The 18,934-nt window shown below is 42.2% G+C and overlaps 1 protein-coding gene across 1 annotated transcript in view; it reads right to left on the bottom strand.

Annotated features, from left to right (window-relative positions):
- The window catches only part of LOC116687408 (calcium-dependent secretion activator 1), a 185,407-nt gene that overhangs the window by 54,386 nt on the left and 112,087 nt on the right, over positions 1 to 18,934 (bottom strand). The window contains exons 19-23 of the mRNA XM_032512766.1: positions 10,636 to 10,777; positions 7,266 to 7,421; positions 4,731 to 4,878; positions 3,319 to 3,333; positions 1,405 to 1,479 (exon numbers count right to left, since the gene is read on the bottom strand). Of these exons, the coding sequence (XP_032368657.1) occupies positions 1,405 to 1,479; positions 3,319 to 3,333; positions 4,731 to 4,878; positions 7,266 to 7,421; positions 10,636 to 10,777 (536 nt within the window). The remainder of the gene's footprint in view (positions 1 to 1,404; positions 1,480 to 3,318; positions 3,334 to 4,730; positions 4,879 to 7,265; positions 7,422 to 10,635; positions 10,778 to 18,934) is intronic.

The following is an 18,934-nucleotide window of genomic DNA, read 5'->3' as shown; positions in this document are numbered from 1 at the left end:
ATATATATATATATTTATATATATTTATATACACACACACGTATATGTACAGTACATATATCTGTATGTCAATTCCCTTTCCTGAGACAATAAAGTCCATGTCATTGTTTTATCAGAATCCTATTGAAATACAATTTATAAAGGAGTTCAACAGAAAATGTCCTATATTAAATTGAGCGTCAGCGCCAGTTCTGGCTGGCCAAGTAGTCAAGTAGCTTGAATCAGCTGATGCATGTCAGCTGAGCAGCATCAGCTGACATGCATCAGCTGGTCCACTCCCCTTGCTGCTTAATGGCTATGCTCAAACAGAGCACCCTGCTTAAAGCAGATTCAGTTTGTTCCTAACTGCTTGCTGCTTTTTTCTCTGCAACCCAACCCTCCCTGGCTCCACCTTGTTATGTAGAACGTGGCATTTGCTTCTATATTATCGTTGCTTCTTTGTTCATATGGGGGAATAGTTCAGCTCCCCCAGTCCTAAACTGTGTGAGCGTCCCCTAATGCTGCTGTCTGACTCTCTGCTATTTCATGGTGCTCATGGAAGGTTAGAGCACTCCCTGAACAGAGCCACACTGCCAATTTGGAATTTCATCAACTTGAATTGGAATTTATTCAATGAAATATTGTAAAGCGTGCATTTCAAGCTCATTTTTAGGTTCATAATTGTATTTTGAAGTTGTACCAAAATAGGTTTACATGGTTTGATTTTCAAAAAAACACCATATTTTTGTTGTACTGCACATTGCTGCAGATCCTTTTTTCACCCTGTGTTTATGTCTCTCTTTTAGCTACAGAGTGAGACATCTCCATTGTTTTAGCTACATAGTGAGACATCTCACTTGTTTTAGCTACAGAGTGAGACATCTCACTTCTATACTATCTTTGTTGACGCAAAATAACACCCCAAATCCCAGAAAAAGGGATTTTTTCATAATATGGGCACTTTACATCATATTATTGTTGTGTGTGTGTTCTTAATGGACCTGACAAAAATGTATTTGTGTTAAAATGAGATATTTATTCTATTTTGCCTGAAAACGCTACCAACACGCTTGCATGTCGCGTGAAAAATATGCATTGGTCCTATTCCTAGCCTGCACGTGTTTTTAGCGCGGGTCGAGCCGTTCTTGAGTCGCAGTGTGCAAGTTCTAACCGGGTTACCTTTGGAGCCAAAATAAACACGGACACGCCACGCAGCTCACGCATCGCAGGCATTGTGCAGGAGGATCTTCTAAGCTAACTTCAAAGCTGCTGCTCTGCACTTGCGTACTGATTTTGCAAAACAATTTTTACCTTGACGAGATCTCGTCGCACCTTTACTGTGAACAGAACAGAGAGCAGAACCGAGCTGCTGTCGGCAGAACACAAACATGCATTATATACAGACACAACAATATTATGTTGTACCTTTGCTACTAGCAGGGTTATCATCTCCTTCACCGTCTCTTCAATGAGATTGTCAATTTGGGAATGGTATTGTCTCTGCAGAGGAAAGAAAAAGAAACCGGTTACTCTGCTCATCCACACTTAGTAACCCCACCATCAGGTGACATTAAAGGGAAACACCGGACTCACATTGACCTGTATTCATTTGTAGTGAATTCATCTTTTATCATAGGAACATTTGCCTGTAATAGTTATGCTATCACAATAAAAATGTTGCTGATGAGAGATATTTAAAGGTTCCATTACATGGTGCTCTTTGGATGCTTTTATATAGACCTTAGTATTCCCCTAATACTGTATCTGAAGTCTCTTTTGTATAGACCTTAGTGGTCCCCTAATACTGTATCTGAAGTCTCTTTTATATAGACCTTAGTGGTCCCTAATACTGTATCTGAAGTCTCTTTTATATAGACCTTAGTGGTCCCCTAATACTGTATCTGAAGTCTCTTTTGTATAGACCTTAGTGGTCCCCTAATACTGTATCTGAAGTCTCTTTTATATAGACCTTAGTGGTCCCTAATACTGTATCTGAAGTCTCTTTTATATAGACCTTAGTGGTCCCCTAATACTGTATCTGAAGTCTCTTTTATATAGACCTTAGTGGTCCCCTAATACTGTATCTGAAGTCTCTTTTATATAGACCTTAGTGGTCCCCTAATACTGTACAGGATGGTAATTCAGCCTTGGTGCAGAATTACAGCCACTAGAGCCAGTCCCACAATGAGCTCTCCTTAGGACGAGCCGAGATTTTGAGGAGAGAGACAATTAAAATTGTCTGTTGTCAGCTTTGAGAATTCTCAAAGTGGCCACAGCATCAATCCACATGTCGGATTAGAGACAGCCTTATAAATCCTGTACACTAGGCCAGTGACAATTATTCCATAACTGTCTATTCACTTTGTTTTTTTAACATAATCGCCATTTCTTTGTTTAACCACATTTATTGCTAACATTAACTAAGGTCCTAAGGGGTATGACTGTTAATGACAAGTGTCGGCAAAGAATAACACTGTTTTATGATAATAAATAAGCGAATTATGGGATTGTGTATTAGTACTATTATGCATTATGGGATCCATTCAAAACTACTCATTTCAAAAAGTTACACATGAATAAATATTTAGAAATTTGACAAGTATATTGTTAATCGCAAATAATTTTGTTACAGCCATGTTAACACTACAAACATACTGTACGGACTTGGATTTCATTTGTTATCAAAAATCATTATAAATTAATCAGTTTTTTCTCTGGAAAACGACCTAACACACATATTATTAGAGCACAGCACTTATTTCTAGAAGTATAAAAAATAGAAAAATAGAAATCTTTTATATTTTTTACATTATTTTCTATTACATTCACTATTTATTAATTTATTGTTTGAGGAGTTTGTTTAAATAGCCTTTTTTATTTTGACTTAATTATTGGCGAATTACACTATTTATTAATTTTTTGTTGTTGTTGAATGTAAATGAATGACGGTGCTTTCTAATCATTCCAAAGCCCCTCTTGGTTCTGCTATGAAGCCGAGTCCAGGGAGGGATTTTGGGATGCTGACTCCTGCTGCCATGGAAACCCAGAAGCAGGATCAGTGCGAGGAATCCTTTTGTTTAGCTGTGTAGCACCACAGAACACTGAAGGAATTAGCAATAATTAATTCATTGTTAGCGATTGGTATCAGTCTCGAGACTCTGTGAAATACGAGATCTCTCACTTCTACCCCATGTATATTCAATACCATCTACACATATGCTAATGAAATCCAAACAATTCAAGTGGAGGAAGTCAGACAGGCAAAACTGATGACTAATTATACATTTGGGAACTGGAGGGTGAGATTTCAATTGAATTCCGTTGATAAGCCAGACTTACCCAGTCTCTAACAAACTTTCACAAGACACAGAGGAGGGAGAAAAGCAGCAGAAAAAGAAAAAGATAGAGGTGACATGCACATGTGACATTATGTGAATACTGCAACAACAAAAAGAAAAGTGAGAACCAAAGAAAAAAAGATGTATTTCCAAGGAATAGAGAGAGAGAAAAAAAGACTTTCCCACCTTTATCTGCCAAGGCCCTTCACAACAGCAACACAACTCATTCATTTTTATTCAGCTCCACAAGTAAATGATCTTTAAATGCTTTGAGAATCAAACTATTCGATCTCCAAGGTAACCCAAACGATGGATCCCATTCATTTAACCCCTGTGTTCCCATTTTTTTTCCGGGTCAAAATTTCGAATTGAAACCTTTTTGTTTTTTGTCACTTATAATTCCAAAAATTTCGTCAAGTTTTTCAATTGTTTTTCCCAATGTTTTTGTCACTTTTTTCAAATTTTTTAGTCAGAGATTGTTGATGTTATTGTTGATGTTCGCGTCAATTTGTCTGCACTTTATATATATTTTTTACGATTTTGTCACTTTTTTCCAACGTTCTTTGATCATTTGTACATGTAAAGAGTAATGGTTGTATGGAACCATCCATTTTTGGACAATTTGGTTGAAAGAAACCTTAATTTCTGATATAGAAACTTTTTGAAAATGGGTCAAATTTGACCCAAGGACAACAGGATGTTGTCTTCGGGTCACATTTTACCAGTTTTTAAAGAATTTATATGAGAAAGATTGGTTTCCTTTATTTATTCATTTTAAGATTATATTTTGATGCATTTAAGGCCTTTACTTCCGACAGGAAAGCTTACAGTAGACTCGAAAGGGGGAAGAGAGGGGGAGTGACATGCAGCAAAGGGCCACAGGTTGGAGTTGAACCTACGGCCGCTGCGTCGAGGAATGATCCTCTTTATATGGGCGCGGGCGCTCTGCCAGGTGAGCTACCCAGGTGCCCGTGAAATATGGGTTTCCTTTTAACCCTTGTGTTGTCAGAAATATGGGTTTCTACCTAATTGTAATTACTAGTGCTGTCAACGGTGTTAATGCAAACCCATTTTAACGGCGTCAATTCTTTTATGGCGACTATTAAAATGGCAACTATTAAAATGGTTTTGAAACTGACAAAACGTTATCAGTCTCTGATTATCCAGCCTTGAATATTAGTCTAAATAATTCCTAATTTTTGCTTTTTTACCCAACAGTTAGGTATACTTTCCTATAACTTGGGTTTATTGACCATGATTTTCTTAAATTTGTGTAAAAATGGTATAAGTTAGTGTTAGTGGGGTTAATACATGGTTGTGAAAAAAAGCATTGAAAAAGTGGCAAAAGTGATAGGAAAATAACCCAAAAGGTTGAAGAAAATGACTTTCCAAGACATATTGCGCGTTTCCTACCTCCTGGCCCAGGTCCATGGCACACAGCTTGGCTGACTGGGCCTTGGCATCCACCATGACGTTGAACATGGTGCAGATTGACTGTGGCACGCGGAAGTCTGTGGCCCGGCTGCTCTTCTGAAGCTTGGCCTCAAACGCTGCCCGTGTCCTTTAAAGAAGGGAAAGGAATGAACAGGGCCGTAGCCAGGATTTTACAAACACTGAGGTGATATACTGTAAGGCAAAGGAAGTTTGGTACAGGATACATGATAACCTTTGTTGAACTCTTGGGAGATTTTAGACGCTTTTTAAGGGGGCTCAGGCCTTAATTTCGTCTCAATCCCTCTAAAACTTATAATAATAAAAAACATGTTTTTATTTTTTTGTATCAATTTTGGTGCTTCAAGTGAGAGTTTGTGAACTTGTCTGTTTGTGACAGAGGACAAACAATTGGAGGTTCAAATGGCTTGAACTAATCTCCTGTGTTGCTGAGTCTCGCTCTCTCTGATCACTAGGAGGGCGAGCAGGAGTGTGGTTGTGAAGTTTAATGTTGGCATAACAGTGGGGCGGCTGTGGCTCAGTGGTGGAGCGGTCCATTCGAAAGGTTGGTGGTTCGATCCCTGGCCCTTCAGTCCCATGTCCAGTGTCGTTGGGCAAGACACTCTGAACCCTGAGTTGCCCCGAAATGTGTGTGAGTGTTTATCTGATGAGCAGGTGGCACCTTGTACGGCAGCCTCGGCCACAGTGTATGAATGTGTGAATGGTTCCTGTACTATGTAAAAGCGCTTTGAGTAGACCATTTAGATTTACATTTATTCCCCAGAAGTTGATCATTTGCAACGTAGACAACTAAAATTGTTGAATGTTAGAACATTGTGTCAAATTGGTTGTTATCACCGTGACTTATAAAGTGTCATGTTTAGTTCCATCAGTGTCAAAAAACGTTAGCTGACGCTGTTGCTCAGTAGCTAGCGCAGAGATTGGTGGGGGGAGTTAACACTCATCGCAAGGCACTGTATCCGTATCACATTCTCATTTGGGGCTGATATACAGGGCGTTGTTTTTTCTCTATTTTAAACTTCAAAAAGACACTCAGAGTTGCGAAAAAGACATAGGATTATAATGTAAAACAGATGCTGCCAGCTTCAAAAAAGACGGTGAGTGTGAACATATAAGAAGCTGGGTCCAGACTAGTTTACTGACAGCCAAACAGATTATTTAAAGAGGATGGAAGAATGAAGGGGTGCCATCAATCCAGGAGTGGGCTTGTGAGATGGCTAGGGTGGAAAGATGACATCTAAATGGTTTGTGAGATTGGGGAAAGTACCTGACCTTTGTGGAGGGCTCCTAAGAAGCTTTGTGCTGGGGAGAGAGGTGTATCATCGGCTTTACTGTTGTCATTAATACTTGTGTTTATTTGGTTTATGGTGTATTGTCTATTATTGTAACTATTTTGTTGAATGGTCTTGAATATTGTAGTCATCTTTTATTGATCTTACTCATCTTTGTCAGGGTGGGTGGTGATAATGTTGCAAGTTTTGTATGTTGTTAAAAAATTGTTAACCACAAAAAAGCGCTACCGAGGTGATGAGTACAAGCAACTAGTACTAGCAGCAATTCAGCACAAGGCAGAGTGCAGGACAGGAAGTCGAGCACAGAAACAAAATAAAACATCCGGGTAATTTTCAAAATAAATAGTCTACACCATGCTCACAGCGGATTACATCTCACTACACTACACCTTGAAAATATCATAATGAGTCAACAGAGTGAGACATCTCACTTGTTTTGGATACAGAGTGAGATATCTTATTCTATACTATCTTAGTTGGGAGTCATACATGCTCAGTAGCTAGGTAAGATCCCATCAGCTAGATAACTCTTTCTCCAGCTTTGGTTAGTACAAGGCAGGATTAGGTGGGAGACTTCTTCTAGACGAGGGGCACTAGTGGAATACCTGCAGAACAGGGACATGGAAGTAGTTCTTTTGGAGATTATGGTCAACTAGTGTGTGTTGTAGCAGTGTTTTGCCATTGAGAACGAGTTAGCATGCTAGCGTTAGCTCACCCGGAGACTGAAGACAGAGGACATTCAGAAACCGTATCTCATACAAAACAGCATGGATAGTTTTTTTCCAAGTTTGTATGCGTGTGGAAGCACTAGAGACACAAAATAACCCCCCAAATCCCAGAAAGTGCTTTTTTTCATAATATGGGCACTTTAAAGTAAATCTAGAACAGATGAAACAAATGTGTGATCAATGACTAGATAACTATGGACAACCATGCGATTAAAATTTGTAATTGATTGACAGCCCTAATTATTACTTTCATTAAAAACAAAAAATACTACACTCTTGCTTATTTCTAAAAGTAATACCACTGCATCTCCTCATGTTAAAGATGCACTCCCCCAGTAATGCTTCCCAGCTCAACAATGATGTTTTGAAGACCAGTTTACAACTAATCCCATTACTACTACAACACATACAGATGATTAATATAACAAGTTATTTTGCTTGCAATCTCACCCGCGCATATTTAAACGGCATCTTACCGTTTTACACATGATTCGATCATGTCACTGGACATCAGCTTGAGTCGGGTCTCCAGGTGTTTGCCAAACTCCTCCTCTGGCCAGTGGAGGTCTCTGATGAAGGTCTGCAGAGCATCCAGCTTCCAGAAGAGATCCTCCGACGTCCCCGAGCCATTACTGCAGGGCCACAGGTCACAGTCAGTGGTGGAATGTAACTAAGTACATTTACTCCAGTACTGTACTAAAATCCAAAAGTTGAGGAACTTGTACTTTACTTGAGTCTTTTTCTTTTCAGGCCACTTTCTACTTCTACTCCGCTACATTTCAGAAAGAAATATTGTACTTTTTACTCCACTACATTCATCTGACATCTTTAGATACTTTACAAATTAACATTTTTGCACACAAAACACATGTAGTTTATAAAACACGGTGTTTAATTGTATATGAAAATAACCATCAATATAACAGCCTACAAGTCCAACTGCAATGATGAGACCATTAAAAACAACGGTTTAGATCTTTTACACTCTCTACATTGGGAGGATTTTACTGCATCTAGTATATTTTCCTGATGATACTAAAGGTGCTCTAAGCGATGTTGGGTGACGTTACTTCTTGTTGATGTTCAAAGTATTTTCAAGCAAAACAAAACCAGCTCCCCCACCCCAAAATCCTTCTTGTCGGTTATTGGTTGTATCGCTGGAACACTGTTTGTGTGTGCTTCATGGTGCAGGTGGGCCCAGTTTGGTTTTGTTGCCATTTGTAGTTTTTTTTACAGTGTGTTCAGGGGACAGGCAGCTAGCACAGAGTGAGGAGGTGTTTGCTGTATGTGTCAACAAATTTGCGCGCACACGCACACGCACACACACACACACACACACACACACACACGGAAATGCTGCGTGATGATTATCACAGAAGCCTGGCTGAACAAACTCCTCCCAGGACAGCAGCTAGCAGGGCGAGCTAGCTACCAGCAGGATTGAGACAGGGTAGGTGAATTAAAACAATGTCTGAGTTGAAAAAGCATCTTGTTGTCAGGTAAGGGCCCTGACATTTTAATTGCATTTGGTGTCTGTTAAGAGGCACAAAGGCACTCTAAAAATTGCCCCAACAACTGCCATTTTAGCTCAGTGGAAGCTCGTAGCTGTGGCTGTAGCAACTGCCAGCACCGATTTGGGTTGTTTTTTCTTTTCTTTCGACAGTACTGGCATATTTTTAGCCATCAACATTAACATAAAAATTGGCCGGAATTGTCCTGTAAAATACAGCTGTGGGAGGGAAAATGTTGGGATTCCATTTCAAAGTCACTGCCTTCTCCTTCCATCCACACACAGCATGCCGTGACGTTGGCATGAACGTGGCTTGGGGCCTGTATAAAACTCTGACATTGACAACACACTACCACAGCTTTAGTATTCAGGTATATAACCCTGCCTACAAGGGTCCTTTTTGGAAAGCCAGTGTGAGCTTTTCTTCCAACTTTCCTGATCTTGCAACGCGCAAATGAGACAAGCTTACCTTCTCCGTAGACATCTTTTCTTTGGGGGGTGAATTCTTTTCTAAATATACAGTGAGGAAAATGTGTATCCACAAGATTCCTGATGAGGGAATAGGGATGGATGTGCCGCGGTGACAGCGTCACACTCTACAGGAAGCTGTAGCGTATGTAGGTTTACACCTCTGATCCCCATCAGAGTGCGTTTCGCTTAATTTTTCAAAGTGCTATAGACAATGTGTCAAGGGTTTGATATGCAGAGTGCTTTTAATGATAGCACTTACACAATCACATAGCCTACATATTAATGGGAAAACCTTCACTGAAATTACAGGCTATTGTTCCAACAAATAAATCATGTTAAATTACTTATACAACTAAACAAGGACTGGGATAATAATTCAGGCCGGGAATCTAACAACTATCTAGGCCAACATCCACGCATTGAGCTTATGTTTACCATAACTTTTGTTCTGTTTGCTCTTATGTTGACAATTATCATGCTCAAATATGTCTCATGAGTTGTTGCAGCAATGTTTTGGGTTGACACTACTGGTTACAGAGATTTGGTCCAAAATATAACCATTGTTTGATTTAGGAATTAATAAAAATGGTCAGAAATCCATGCAAAATACACATTAAGACACCAAGAGCTAGAGGAAATCCATAGACAAATCCGTGCTGGTTTCAAACCCTTTTGACATTTAGAGATTCCTGGAAGAATATCATTTTGCAGTGATTAGATGGCGAGCACATCTGTTCTGACAAACGGTTCAGAAACCCCCCTTACTGTCTCTGAATGCCCTGCTGGAAGTCTCTAGTTAGTGTTTGTAAAGTTCCATGAGGCTGTGATTGCCCTCAAGATCACAACAGCTCACTTTACATAGTAAGGTCAAGTTTGTAAAAATGTATTCACTAGAATGAAATGGTTACTATGGGGTACACAGCACACATGAACACAATGGGACTCACAATCCACAAGAGTATCAGCTTTCCAGCCAGACCTAATTACTGCAACTCCAAAACTGTTTAGGGCTCCCAGCATGCAGACATATTCAAATGCACCATTTTAGAGTAGGTTAAAATAACCCAAACTATGTGGGATTAGCATACCGTTGGGGGTGTCTTTGAAGGGGAGATTCATGGGTACCCATAGAAACCATTTTCATTTGGATATCTTGAGGTTAGAGGTCAAGGGACCCATTTCAAAAAGACCTTGCCAGTTTTTCCCTTGCCAGAAATTTTTGGAGCATTATTTACCTTACTTTGCAACAAGCTAGCACGACATGGTTGGTACCAATAGATGTGTAAGATCCTGTTGTTTCATATGATATCAATATCTGCATTTTAGAGCCCGCTCCAGCCTCATAGAAACAGTAACGTTGTCTGAAATCGCCGGCGGTGTTGTGGGTCTCTAACAGTTAACCCTGATAACCCAGGCCAATCAGCTGGCTAGGCCACCGGGAATTTCCCCGGTGCTTCCGGTGGCCAGTCCAGGCCTGCCACTAAACCAAATGAGTCTATTTATTTATAAATGCTGTGCAAATGACCCTGTACGATGCAGCTGTTTAACTTTGGTAAGGTCCTCCTCAGATCTCAAAACATTTGCCGCCTTTTGATAGTTTTGCCGCTATTTCGATGTTTTGTCGCTTTTTAAAAATACATACAGTACATTTACGACCCGGAACCGCTCAAGATAGTTGGAGATCTCAACCCCCCCCATATTAAACCCTAAAGTTGTGCCTTTGCCCACAAGCTGTCCCCAGTAAAATTAAGTAAGGAGTCAAAAAGCTAAATCTGTGCACAGATGTGCAAAGTGATCTTACACAACACATCCCTAAAGCAGGTGAAGAGGATAGGTAAAGGTAAAGATAATGACGGCGTCCTTACTTGACAGGTTCCCAGGATTCCCTTTCAAAGCCTCTGTGGATGGACTGAGCAATGGAGGACTCCATCAGGTCCACATATCGCACCACCAGCGGGGCGTACAGGTCCTGCAGGTGTTTGTGGAACTTCCCATTGCACAGGTTGTCTAAAGGAAGGGCATAGGAAGGAGGAAATAAGACATGGAAGTGACCAAGCAAACCTGAGCACATAGCAGGCAATGCCGCATTGTGCAGGTAAAATGTACAGTATATACAGTATCTTTTTTTTCCTTCTGTTTACTAGCTGGCAGTCTTGCTCTTTCCTTTCTTTTTATAGCGCATCACTATGTTAGTTAGTGTGTTACTGCCACCTGTTGATCAGTGGAATAGTGTGAAACCTTTGGCAGATATGTGTACCACAACATATGCGTCTTTGTGCACGAGATAAACAGAACAGGGACCCTCTTACTGAAAAACAAATGCAGTTCTCATTTCTCCAGAGTTGCTTCTTTTGCAGTATTAAGGACACGTTAATGACAGCAAGAACATGTCTGTAATGGTGCCTGATGTGCATTTGACCAAACAGACACACACCTCTACTGAAATCACTACAGATGTCAGCAGAGGCACAGCGCAACAGTCCATGTTTCACTCATGCTTTATGTGCTAACTGGGACCTAAAACAGGCTTTTTACGCTCATTATAAAAAAGCCTAATTTACAAGATACAAGATCACACAAGAGCGTGCTCTGACTCTCTAACAGCATCTCTTCTGACTCCATACATGTTTTAAATTATGAATACCAACCTTCTAGCAGGCAAATTGGTTTGCTTAGATACAACAGGCTCAAGACCTAGTTATACATCAGACTATCTTAAACCAAAATCGGTGTGCTTCCAAGTTTATGTACAATGGATGTTGATGAGTTTTCATTTTTTTTACTTTTCTGTGTGACTGTTCTAACATGTGTGTCCTTTGCGTTTTTGTTGAGCTCGGGAACGTAAAATGAATTTCACTGTAAACTGATCATAAAGTTGTATCATACAAGAATGACAATCAAAATGTAACTGTGACCTAAAGGGGCTTTTATAATGAATTGGAATGAAACGGCGAGGGAAGAGAGAGGGGTCCAGGCAACGAAGGCTTAGGAGAAGGAGTTTTAAGCCGTGTCTCCCCTCTCTCATCATGGGCAATGTGAGGTCACTGGCTAATAAAATGGACGAACTAACAGCTTTAGTCCGGAGTCAGCGGGAGTACAGGGAGTGTAGTCTAATGTGCTTCACGGAGACTTGGCTACACTCGGACATTCCCGACATCAACGTTCCATCAACGGTTCAGACTGTTCGGGCCGACAGGGACTGCACCAGAGGGTAAGCGTAAAGGCGGGGGGCTTGCCGTTCTAGTTAACAACAGAGGTGTATCCCGGTCACATTACGGTTAAACAGCGTATCTGTAGCCCGACATTGAACTGCTCGCGTGGGGACTCCGGCCATATTATCTGCCACGTGAAATCTCACATGCCATCGCCGTTGCTGTTTACATTCCGCCCTCTGCCAACCCGACGTTGGCGTGTAACGTCACCCACACCGCATTGCCCAACCCAGACATCAACACCGAGTGCCTCATTGTGATCTGGGTGACTTCAACCATGTCACCATGACCACCACACTAACAAACTTCACCCAGTACGTGAGCTGCCATACCAGAGAGGAGAGGACCTGGACCTGCTGTATGCTAATGTAGGGACGCATACAGCTCTTCCCCCTCCCCCACTGGGCAGATCCGACCACAACCTGGTTCACATCAACCCCTGCTAGTGCCTCTGGTGAAAAGGCAACCCTGACCTCAAGGACAGTGAGGAGATGGTCGGAGGAGGCCTATGAGACACTTCAGGGATGTTTTGAGGTGACAAATGGGATGCACTCTGTGAGCCACATGGAGAGGACATAGATGGGCTGACTGAGTGTATCAGATACATAAACTTCGTGTGGGACGCACTGTCCCAGCAAAGACTGTTCAGTGTTACCCAAACAACAAACCGTGGGTAACAAAGGACATCAAGAACATCCTGAATGCTAAGAGGAGGGCTTTCAGAGCTGGGAATAGGGAGGAGGTGAGGGCCATTCAGGGGGACCTGAAGGTGAAGATCAGGGAGGCTAAGGAGAAGTACAGGAGGAAGCTGGAGCGTAAACTCCAGCAGAACAACATGAGGGAGGTCTGGAGCGGAATGAGGACCATCACTGGCTTCAGACAAAAGGCAGCAGAGGAGTTGAAGGCAGCTTGGACAGGGCCAACAAACTCAACTGTTCTTTAACAGATTTGATGCTCCTGCTCCTGCCCATCCCCCATTAACACAACTGCTGTCTTAACCCCAACCCCACTACTTCCCCCTCCTCCTCCACTGTCCTGTCCTCCTCGGGAGAGCCCTACCTCCCCCCCTCTAGCCCTCCGGTTAACACCTCTCTCCGCGAATCCCCCTCCCCCTACCCCACCTGTGACCTCGTGTGCTCACTGCTGACCAGGTGAGAGACAGCTGACCAGACTCCACTCTAATAAGGCGCAGGCCCTGATGGTATCCATCCTGGGGTGCTCAAAGCCTGTGCCTTCAGCTATGTGGAGTCTTTCACATGTCTTCAAACTGAGCCTTAGTCTCCAAAGGGCCCATGCGTGGGAAGACATCTGCCTCGTTCCTGTGCCAAAGACGCCACGTCCCAGTGACGCCAAGGACTACAGACCGTGGCACTGACCTCCCACATTATGAAGACCCTGGAGAGATGGTTCTGGAATATCTGGGCATGGTGAGGCCTCCCTGGACCCTCCAGTTCGCCTACAGCCCCGGTTGGGAGTTGAGGACGCCATCATCTTCCTGCTCAACCGCATCTACGCCCACCTGGACAGGCCGGCAAGCACGGTGAGGGTCATGTTTTTGACTCTCCAGTGCTTTCAACACATCCGGCCGGCCCTGCTGGGTGAGAAGCTGACAGCGATGAAGGTGGATCCCCCCTCGTGTCCTGGATTGTTGACTACCTGACTGGCAGACCACAGTATGTGCGCCTGCAACACTGTGTATCAGACAGAGTGGTCAGCAACACCGGGGCCGCAGGGGACGTCCTCTCTCCCTTCCTCTTCACCATCTACACCACAGACTTCAACACCACACAGAGTCCTGCCATCTTCAGAAGTTTTCTGATGACTCTGCTGTGTGGGATGTATCAGCGAGGGGGACGAGGTGAGTACAGAGCTGTGGTGGGGGACTTTGTCACATGGAGTGAGCAGAACCATCTCAGCTCAATGTGACAAAGACCGAGGAGCTGGTGGTGGATCTAAGGAGAGCCAAGGCAGCAGTGAGCCCTGTTCCATCCAGGGGGAGTGTGGACATTGTGGGGGACTACAAATACCTGGGAGTGCAATTGGACAATAAACTGGACTGGGCCAAGAACACTCAAGCCCTCTACAGGAAGGGCCAAAGCCGTCTCTATTTTTTGAGGAGGCGAGGTCCTTAAACATCTGCAGGACAATGCTGAAGATGTTTTATGAGTCTGTGGTGGCCAGGCTATCCTCTTTGCTGGTGCATGCTGGGGCAGCAGGCTGAGGGTAGCGGACGCCAACAGACTCAACAAACTGATTTGCAAGGCCAGTGACGTGTGGGGGTGGATCTGGACTCTCTGCGGGTGTGTCAGATAGGAGGATGCTGTCCAAACTACATGCCATCTTGGACAATGTCTCGCACCACCATGGCTTGCTGCTCAATCACAGGAGCACTTTCAGGGACAGACTAATTCTCCCAAAATGCACACAGAGCGCCACAGGAAGTCATTCCGCCTGTGGCCATCAAAATTTTAACTCCTCGTTCTAAGTGTCTGAACACACACTTAGAGAGGTTGAAACTGGACAATATTATCTGTATTATCTGTTTTGTGCAATAACACTGGCCTGACATGTGTGCAATTTCAAATACTACAATTATTATTATTATTATTATTTAACTTTTCACCATTCCAAATCCTTAATTATGTTAATTATGTAAATAATGTATAATAACATTCCTTTATGTAAATACCGTACCAATTCCTTATATTTCTTTATTTCTTGTATTTCTACTCTATTTATAATATTTGTGCAACTACAACACAGAGTTTCCCTTCGGGGATCAATAAAGTATTTCTGATTCTGATTCTGATTCTGATTATAAGCTGTTATACTGTTTGTTCATGTTGGGTTACAAGATAAACCTTGTACCGACAGCGAGACAAATAACACAGAAGTCCTAGATGGTGATAATGAACACTTGACAGGGGAGGTTGTTGTTTTTGGCAAACACTGACTCTCCATTAGCAGGTATGCCATGGCATAGCCAGTTTTCAGTCTTTCTAGACAAAAGATTGGAGTCTCTGGGTATTTCTAAATCCAACCCGTCACACACATTCCCCCTAGTCTCCGCCGGCTCCTAACTGGTAAAAAGGCAACACTGACAAAGACCACAGGAGATAAAATGGAGGCCAGTGTGTGCTAATGTGATGCCTCACGGCTCCATGCAGTGTGTCTGCTTTTCCGCTCCCTCTCTCTCTCTTTGTTTTTCTCTCCCCCTCTGAGCATGTATGTGTTTGTGTGTGTTGGCATCCGAGTCAAGGTCGATGATACACAGTAGGTGCAATGTTTGTTGTGCTCCCTGATTACCACGCTCCCAATTAGCCACTTGAGCGGCTGCTGTCCACTTGGATGTGTTGTGTCCAGGAGTGTGTTCGCAGGGCTCGCCGCGGCCCAGCTACCACTGCTTTAGACCTCATTAACTCCTCGAATGGCAGCGCGACTTTGGCGCCTTTCTAGTGCTAAGGCTATTTACTGCTACATAAGTGCACCGCTGTGGGGCAACACGGCAGATGACCTTCTGTGGAAAAGATGTCCCCATGATGATACGCTTTCCTAAAGTGAGCGCTTGTCAAACTGTGTGGGCTGTGCTGGGTCTTTTGTTGGTATCACAGACTGTACAAATAATGGATCCATCCATCCATTGGTTTCAAAATGTTGTTTGGAAGCCAGGAGTTTGCATTTGGCAGTTGCCATTGTGGTATTCTGGAGCAAGGAAAGACCATCTTTGGACAAAAGGGTGGAGCTGGTTAGGATGACGCATCTAAGCCAGTGTTGTGTGTGCTTTCAATGGCTCTACGCTAAGCTACACGCTAACAAAAGGTAAAGTCGGCGATTATCAACAGGCTGACCCGAGTCATCAGATAGTTACTGGCAGAGAAGCGCAGACCCCCCGGGGACTGACGCCGTTCATCTGAATGTACGGCAAAACACAGAGCTGGTTAAAAATCAGCAGAAAGAGTTACCAGCTGACACTAGAGGTAGCTAGCTAGCTTGGTTGGCAGAACGCTGAACAAGAAATGTTTCGGCGACTAAAATGTATCAATAAACTATGATGAAGTGAAAACATACAAAGAGAGGGTCAAGGTTTAGGATCAAAACACGGACAACACCAAAAAACAAGTTGAGGTTGATTTTAATGTCCACGGTGTTAGAATGGTTAGCATCGCTAAGCCTCTGTCATGATTGACAGATACTTAATCCCCTGCTTTATCGTCCATTTTGTAAATTATATTAAAATGAACATCACGATTGTACTGAAGAAGACTTGAAAGTAGTAAATGACATATCGTAGACTAAATATAGACTCCTATAGAAACCGACTTCTTTTTGGAGCCAGTGGAGTCACCCCCAGTTGGAAATGAGACCGAATGCAGGATTGAGGGACTTTAGCATTGGCTTCACTTTTCAGGCCTGAAGATGGACCTTGTGACGCGACTGTGCTACACAATAACAAGGTGTGGTCTGAGGCTTTGTTTGAGTCATTCAGGAAAACAAAGGATGGCTGCAGACACGGCACCCTCCTCTGCTTCTCTTTGTAGTTGTCCGATTCATCTACCAACCCTTATAGAACTGGCTCAGGTTTGCCTTGGACCAGCTCATAGTTATGCTGCTATAGGTCTTGATTGCCGAGAGACTTGCTTTGACGCACTGAGCTCCTCTCTCCTCTCTCTTTCCATCTGTGTGCATTCATGTCCCAGAAATGCTTGTTGGTAAGTTATCTCCGGGGCGCTTATTATAACTATTATTTCTAGTCATAGTTCCACTATCTTTATTGTTGTTATTACTGCCACTGTTTATCATTCCAACTGCTGTAATTATGAATTATATTTTTCTATATCTGTATATGTGTATCAGTGTCTCTGTGCCCAAACCGGCAGCGGCAGATGCCGCTCACAGAGAGCCTGGGTCTGTCCGCGGTTTCTGCCTAAAAGGAAGTTTGTCCTTGCCCCTGCAAACAAAGAATGTATCTACTAACAACATTGTGTGTGTATCACAGCCTGATATATCTCCTTCCTCTGTGCCATCAGTAAGCCACACTGTTGCACTTGCATAAATGTTCATTCATCACAATGAACACACACACAACGCACTTTATTTTGACTTGAACCCAGAGCTTTTTTTTCCTATCCCAGAATGCATCTGTGGTTTAGCCAGGCCTTACTCCGCAGCACTTGGAGTAGGTTCTGGTAATCACTTATAAAACTCTATATTTGTGACTTGTTTTTAAAGACGTACTCTACATCTGTGGGAACCACATTATTGGTTTTGTTTTTGTCATGGGACTCCTGTCTCAACCCTCGAATGAATCCATACAAGGAAAAGTACGTCATTATGTAACAATGTAATCTACGAGACATGAATTCATGAATGGTTTAACAGTCATTTTTTGTGACAAAACCTATAGAATTATGATAGCCTATACTACTTAGATTTTGTTTGATTTTTGAACTTTTTATTTTACATTTTAACCTTTTGCTCAGATAGGATTTTTTTTGCTTGTATTTTGCACCAATGAGTTCATCAAAAGGAATTATTAACTAAATCTAAAGCACATAGGGGATGTTCACCGGCAGCAGGGTTCCGTTAATATGGAGGCCCAGAGGTGACATTGAGGGGGGGAAAAAAAACTGAAAAAATAAAAAAAAACATGTACGGGGGACAAACCCTTTTGCGAGATCTTGACTTTGTTTTGCAAGATCTCGCAAATCTAACAAACAATAAGGCTAACCTAGTAAGCTAGTAGCGTGCTAGCTAGTAGCGTAGCATGACATGATTACATCACCTTTCACCATTCACTGTTTATTTTGATAAGCATTACTAATGAATACATACAAGGGAAGTGTTATAATAAACATTGTTGTTGACTGTTGATGTCAACAGCGCTAGTTTGTGTTGTTGTAGCAACATGCTTGTTCATGAGCTTCTTTCTTGTGTCTATATATATATATATATATATATATATATATATAGTATATAGTGTCTATATAGATATATAGTAGTAGCTAGTTCGTTCTCTTAATACATCCATGGTATAGCTAACTAATTAACTAGCCGTTTCATTGTATAAAATATTCACTAACGGTAAACATTGCGTTTTCGTTGTTCCTGATCATTTAAATGTGTATATCAGTATAAACAAATGTATTTAGAGAAGCAAGGAGAAGTAATCATGTCACGTTACTAGCTAGATACTACTAAGCTACTAAGGTTAGCCTGCAGTCATTGACATCAACAGTCAACAATGTCCATTATAACACTTCACTTTGGCAAGTATTCATTAGCAATGCTTATCAAAATAAAGGTTGGATGTATTTAGACAACCAAGGAGATGTAATCATGTTGTGCTACATGTTGTGCTAGCTAGGTTATCCTCATTTTTAGGGGGGATTTGCGAGATCTCGCGAATGAAACTCGATATCTAGCAAAACAAAGTCAAGATCTTGCAAAAGTGTTTTTCCCTGTAGATGTTGTGTACTGTTTTTTGTTTTTTTTAAATCTCTTTTTTTTATAGCCAGTGTGTTAATGCCAGTGCTGTAGTATTTCCTCCTTCCTTCCTCCTAACTGCTGGCTGGTGTAGCTATGTCCACTGCAATGCACTTCAATTGCCTTTTTTAACACAATTGAAAATATGTAGCAAATGAGAAGGTGGCCAATTTGATGACACTAACAAGTGAGCATAACGAGCCATGTGCAGTCATCTCTGTTCATCTGAATGAGTAGACCCCGCTCTGCCTTCTCCTTGACTCCCGACTGACAAACTGAAAAGTCCCTAGGGACAATTAGCGCCCCGCAGATTGAGTCTGCATTGTGAACACTGAAGTGTTTCCTTTACAGCACCACGGACAGCTCCACACTCTTCCTTCAGGCAAGTGCATGCAGTTCATTAGAGAGATGGCTGGCCTGCAGCAACCAGCATCAAGACCTGAGTATTATCTTCAATCAGACACACACA

The sequence above is a fragment of the Etheostoma spectabile genome, chromosome 4 (genome assembly GCF_008692095.1).
Source record: "Etheostoma spectabile isolate EspeVRDwgs_2016 chromosome 4, UIUC_Espe_1.0, whole genome shotgun sequence".
Classification (NCBI taxonomy): domain Eukaryota; kingdom Metazoa; phylum Chordata; class Actinopteri; order Perciformes; family Percidae; genus Etheostoma; species Etheostoma spectabile.
Note: the sequence above shows the minus strand (reverse complement) of the source record. Positions and strands in the feature narration are given on the sequence as shown.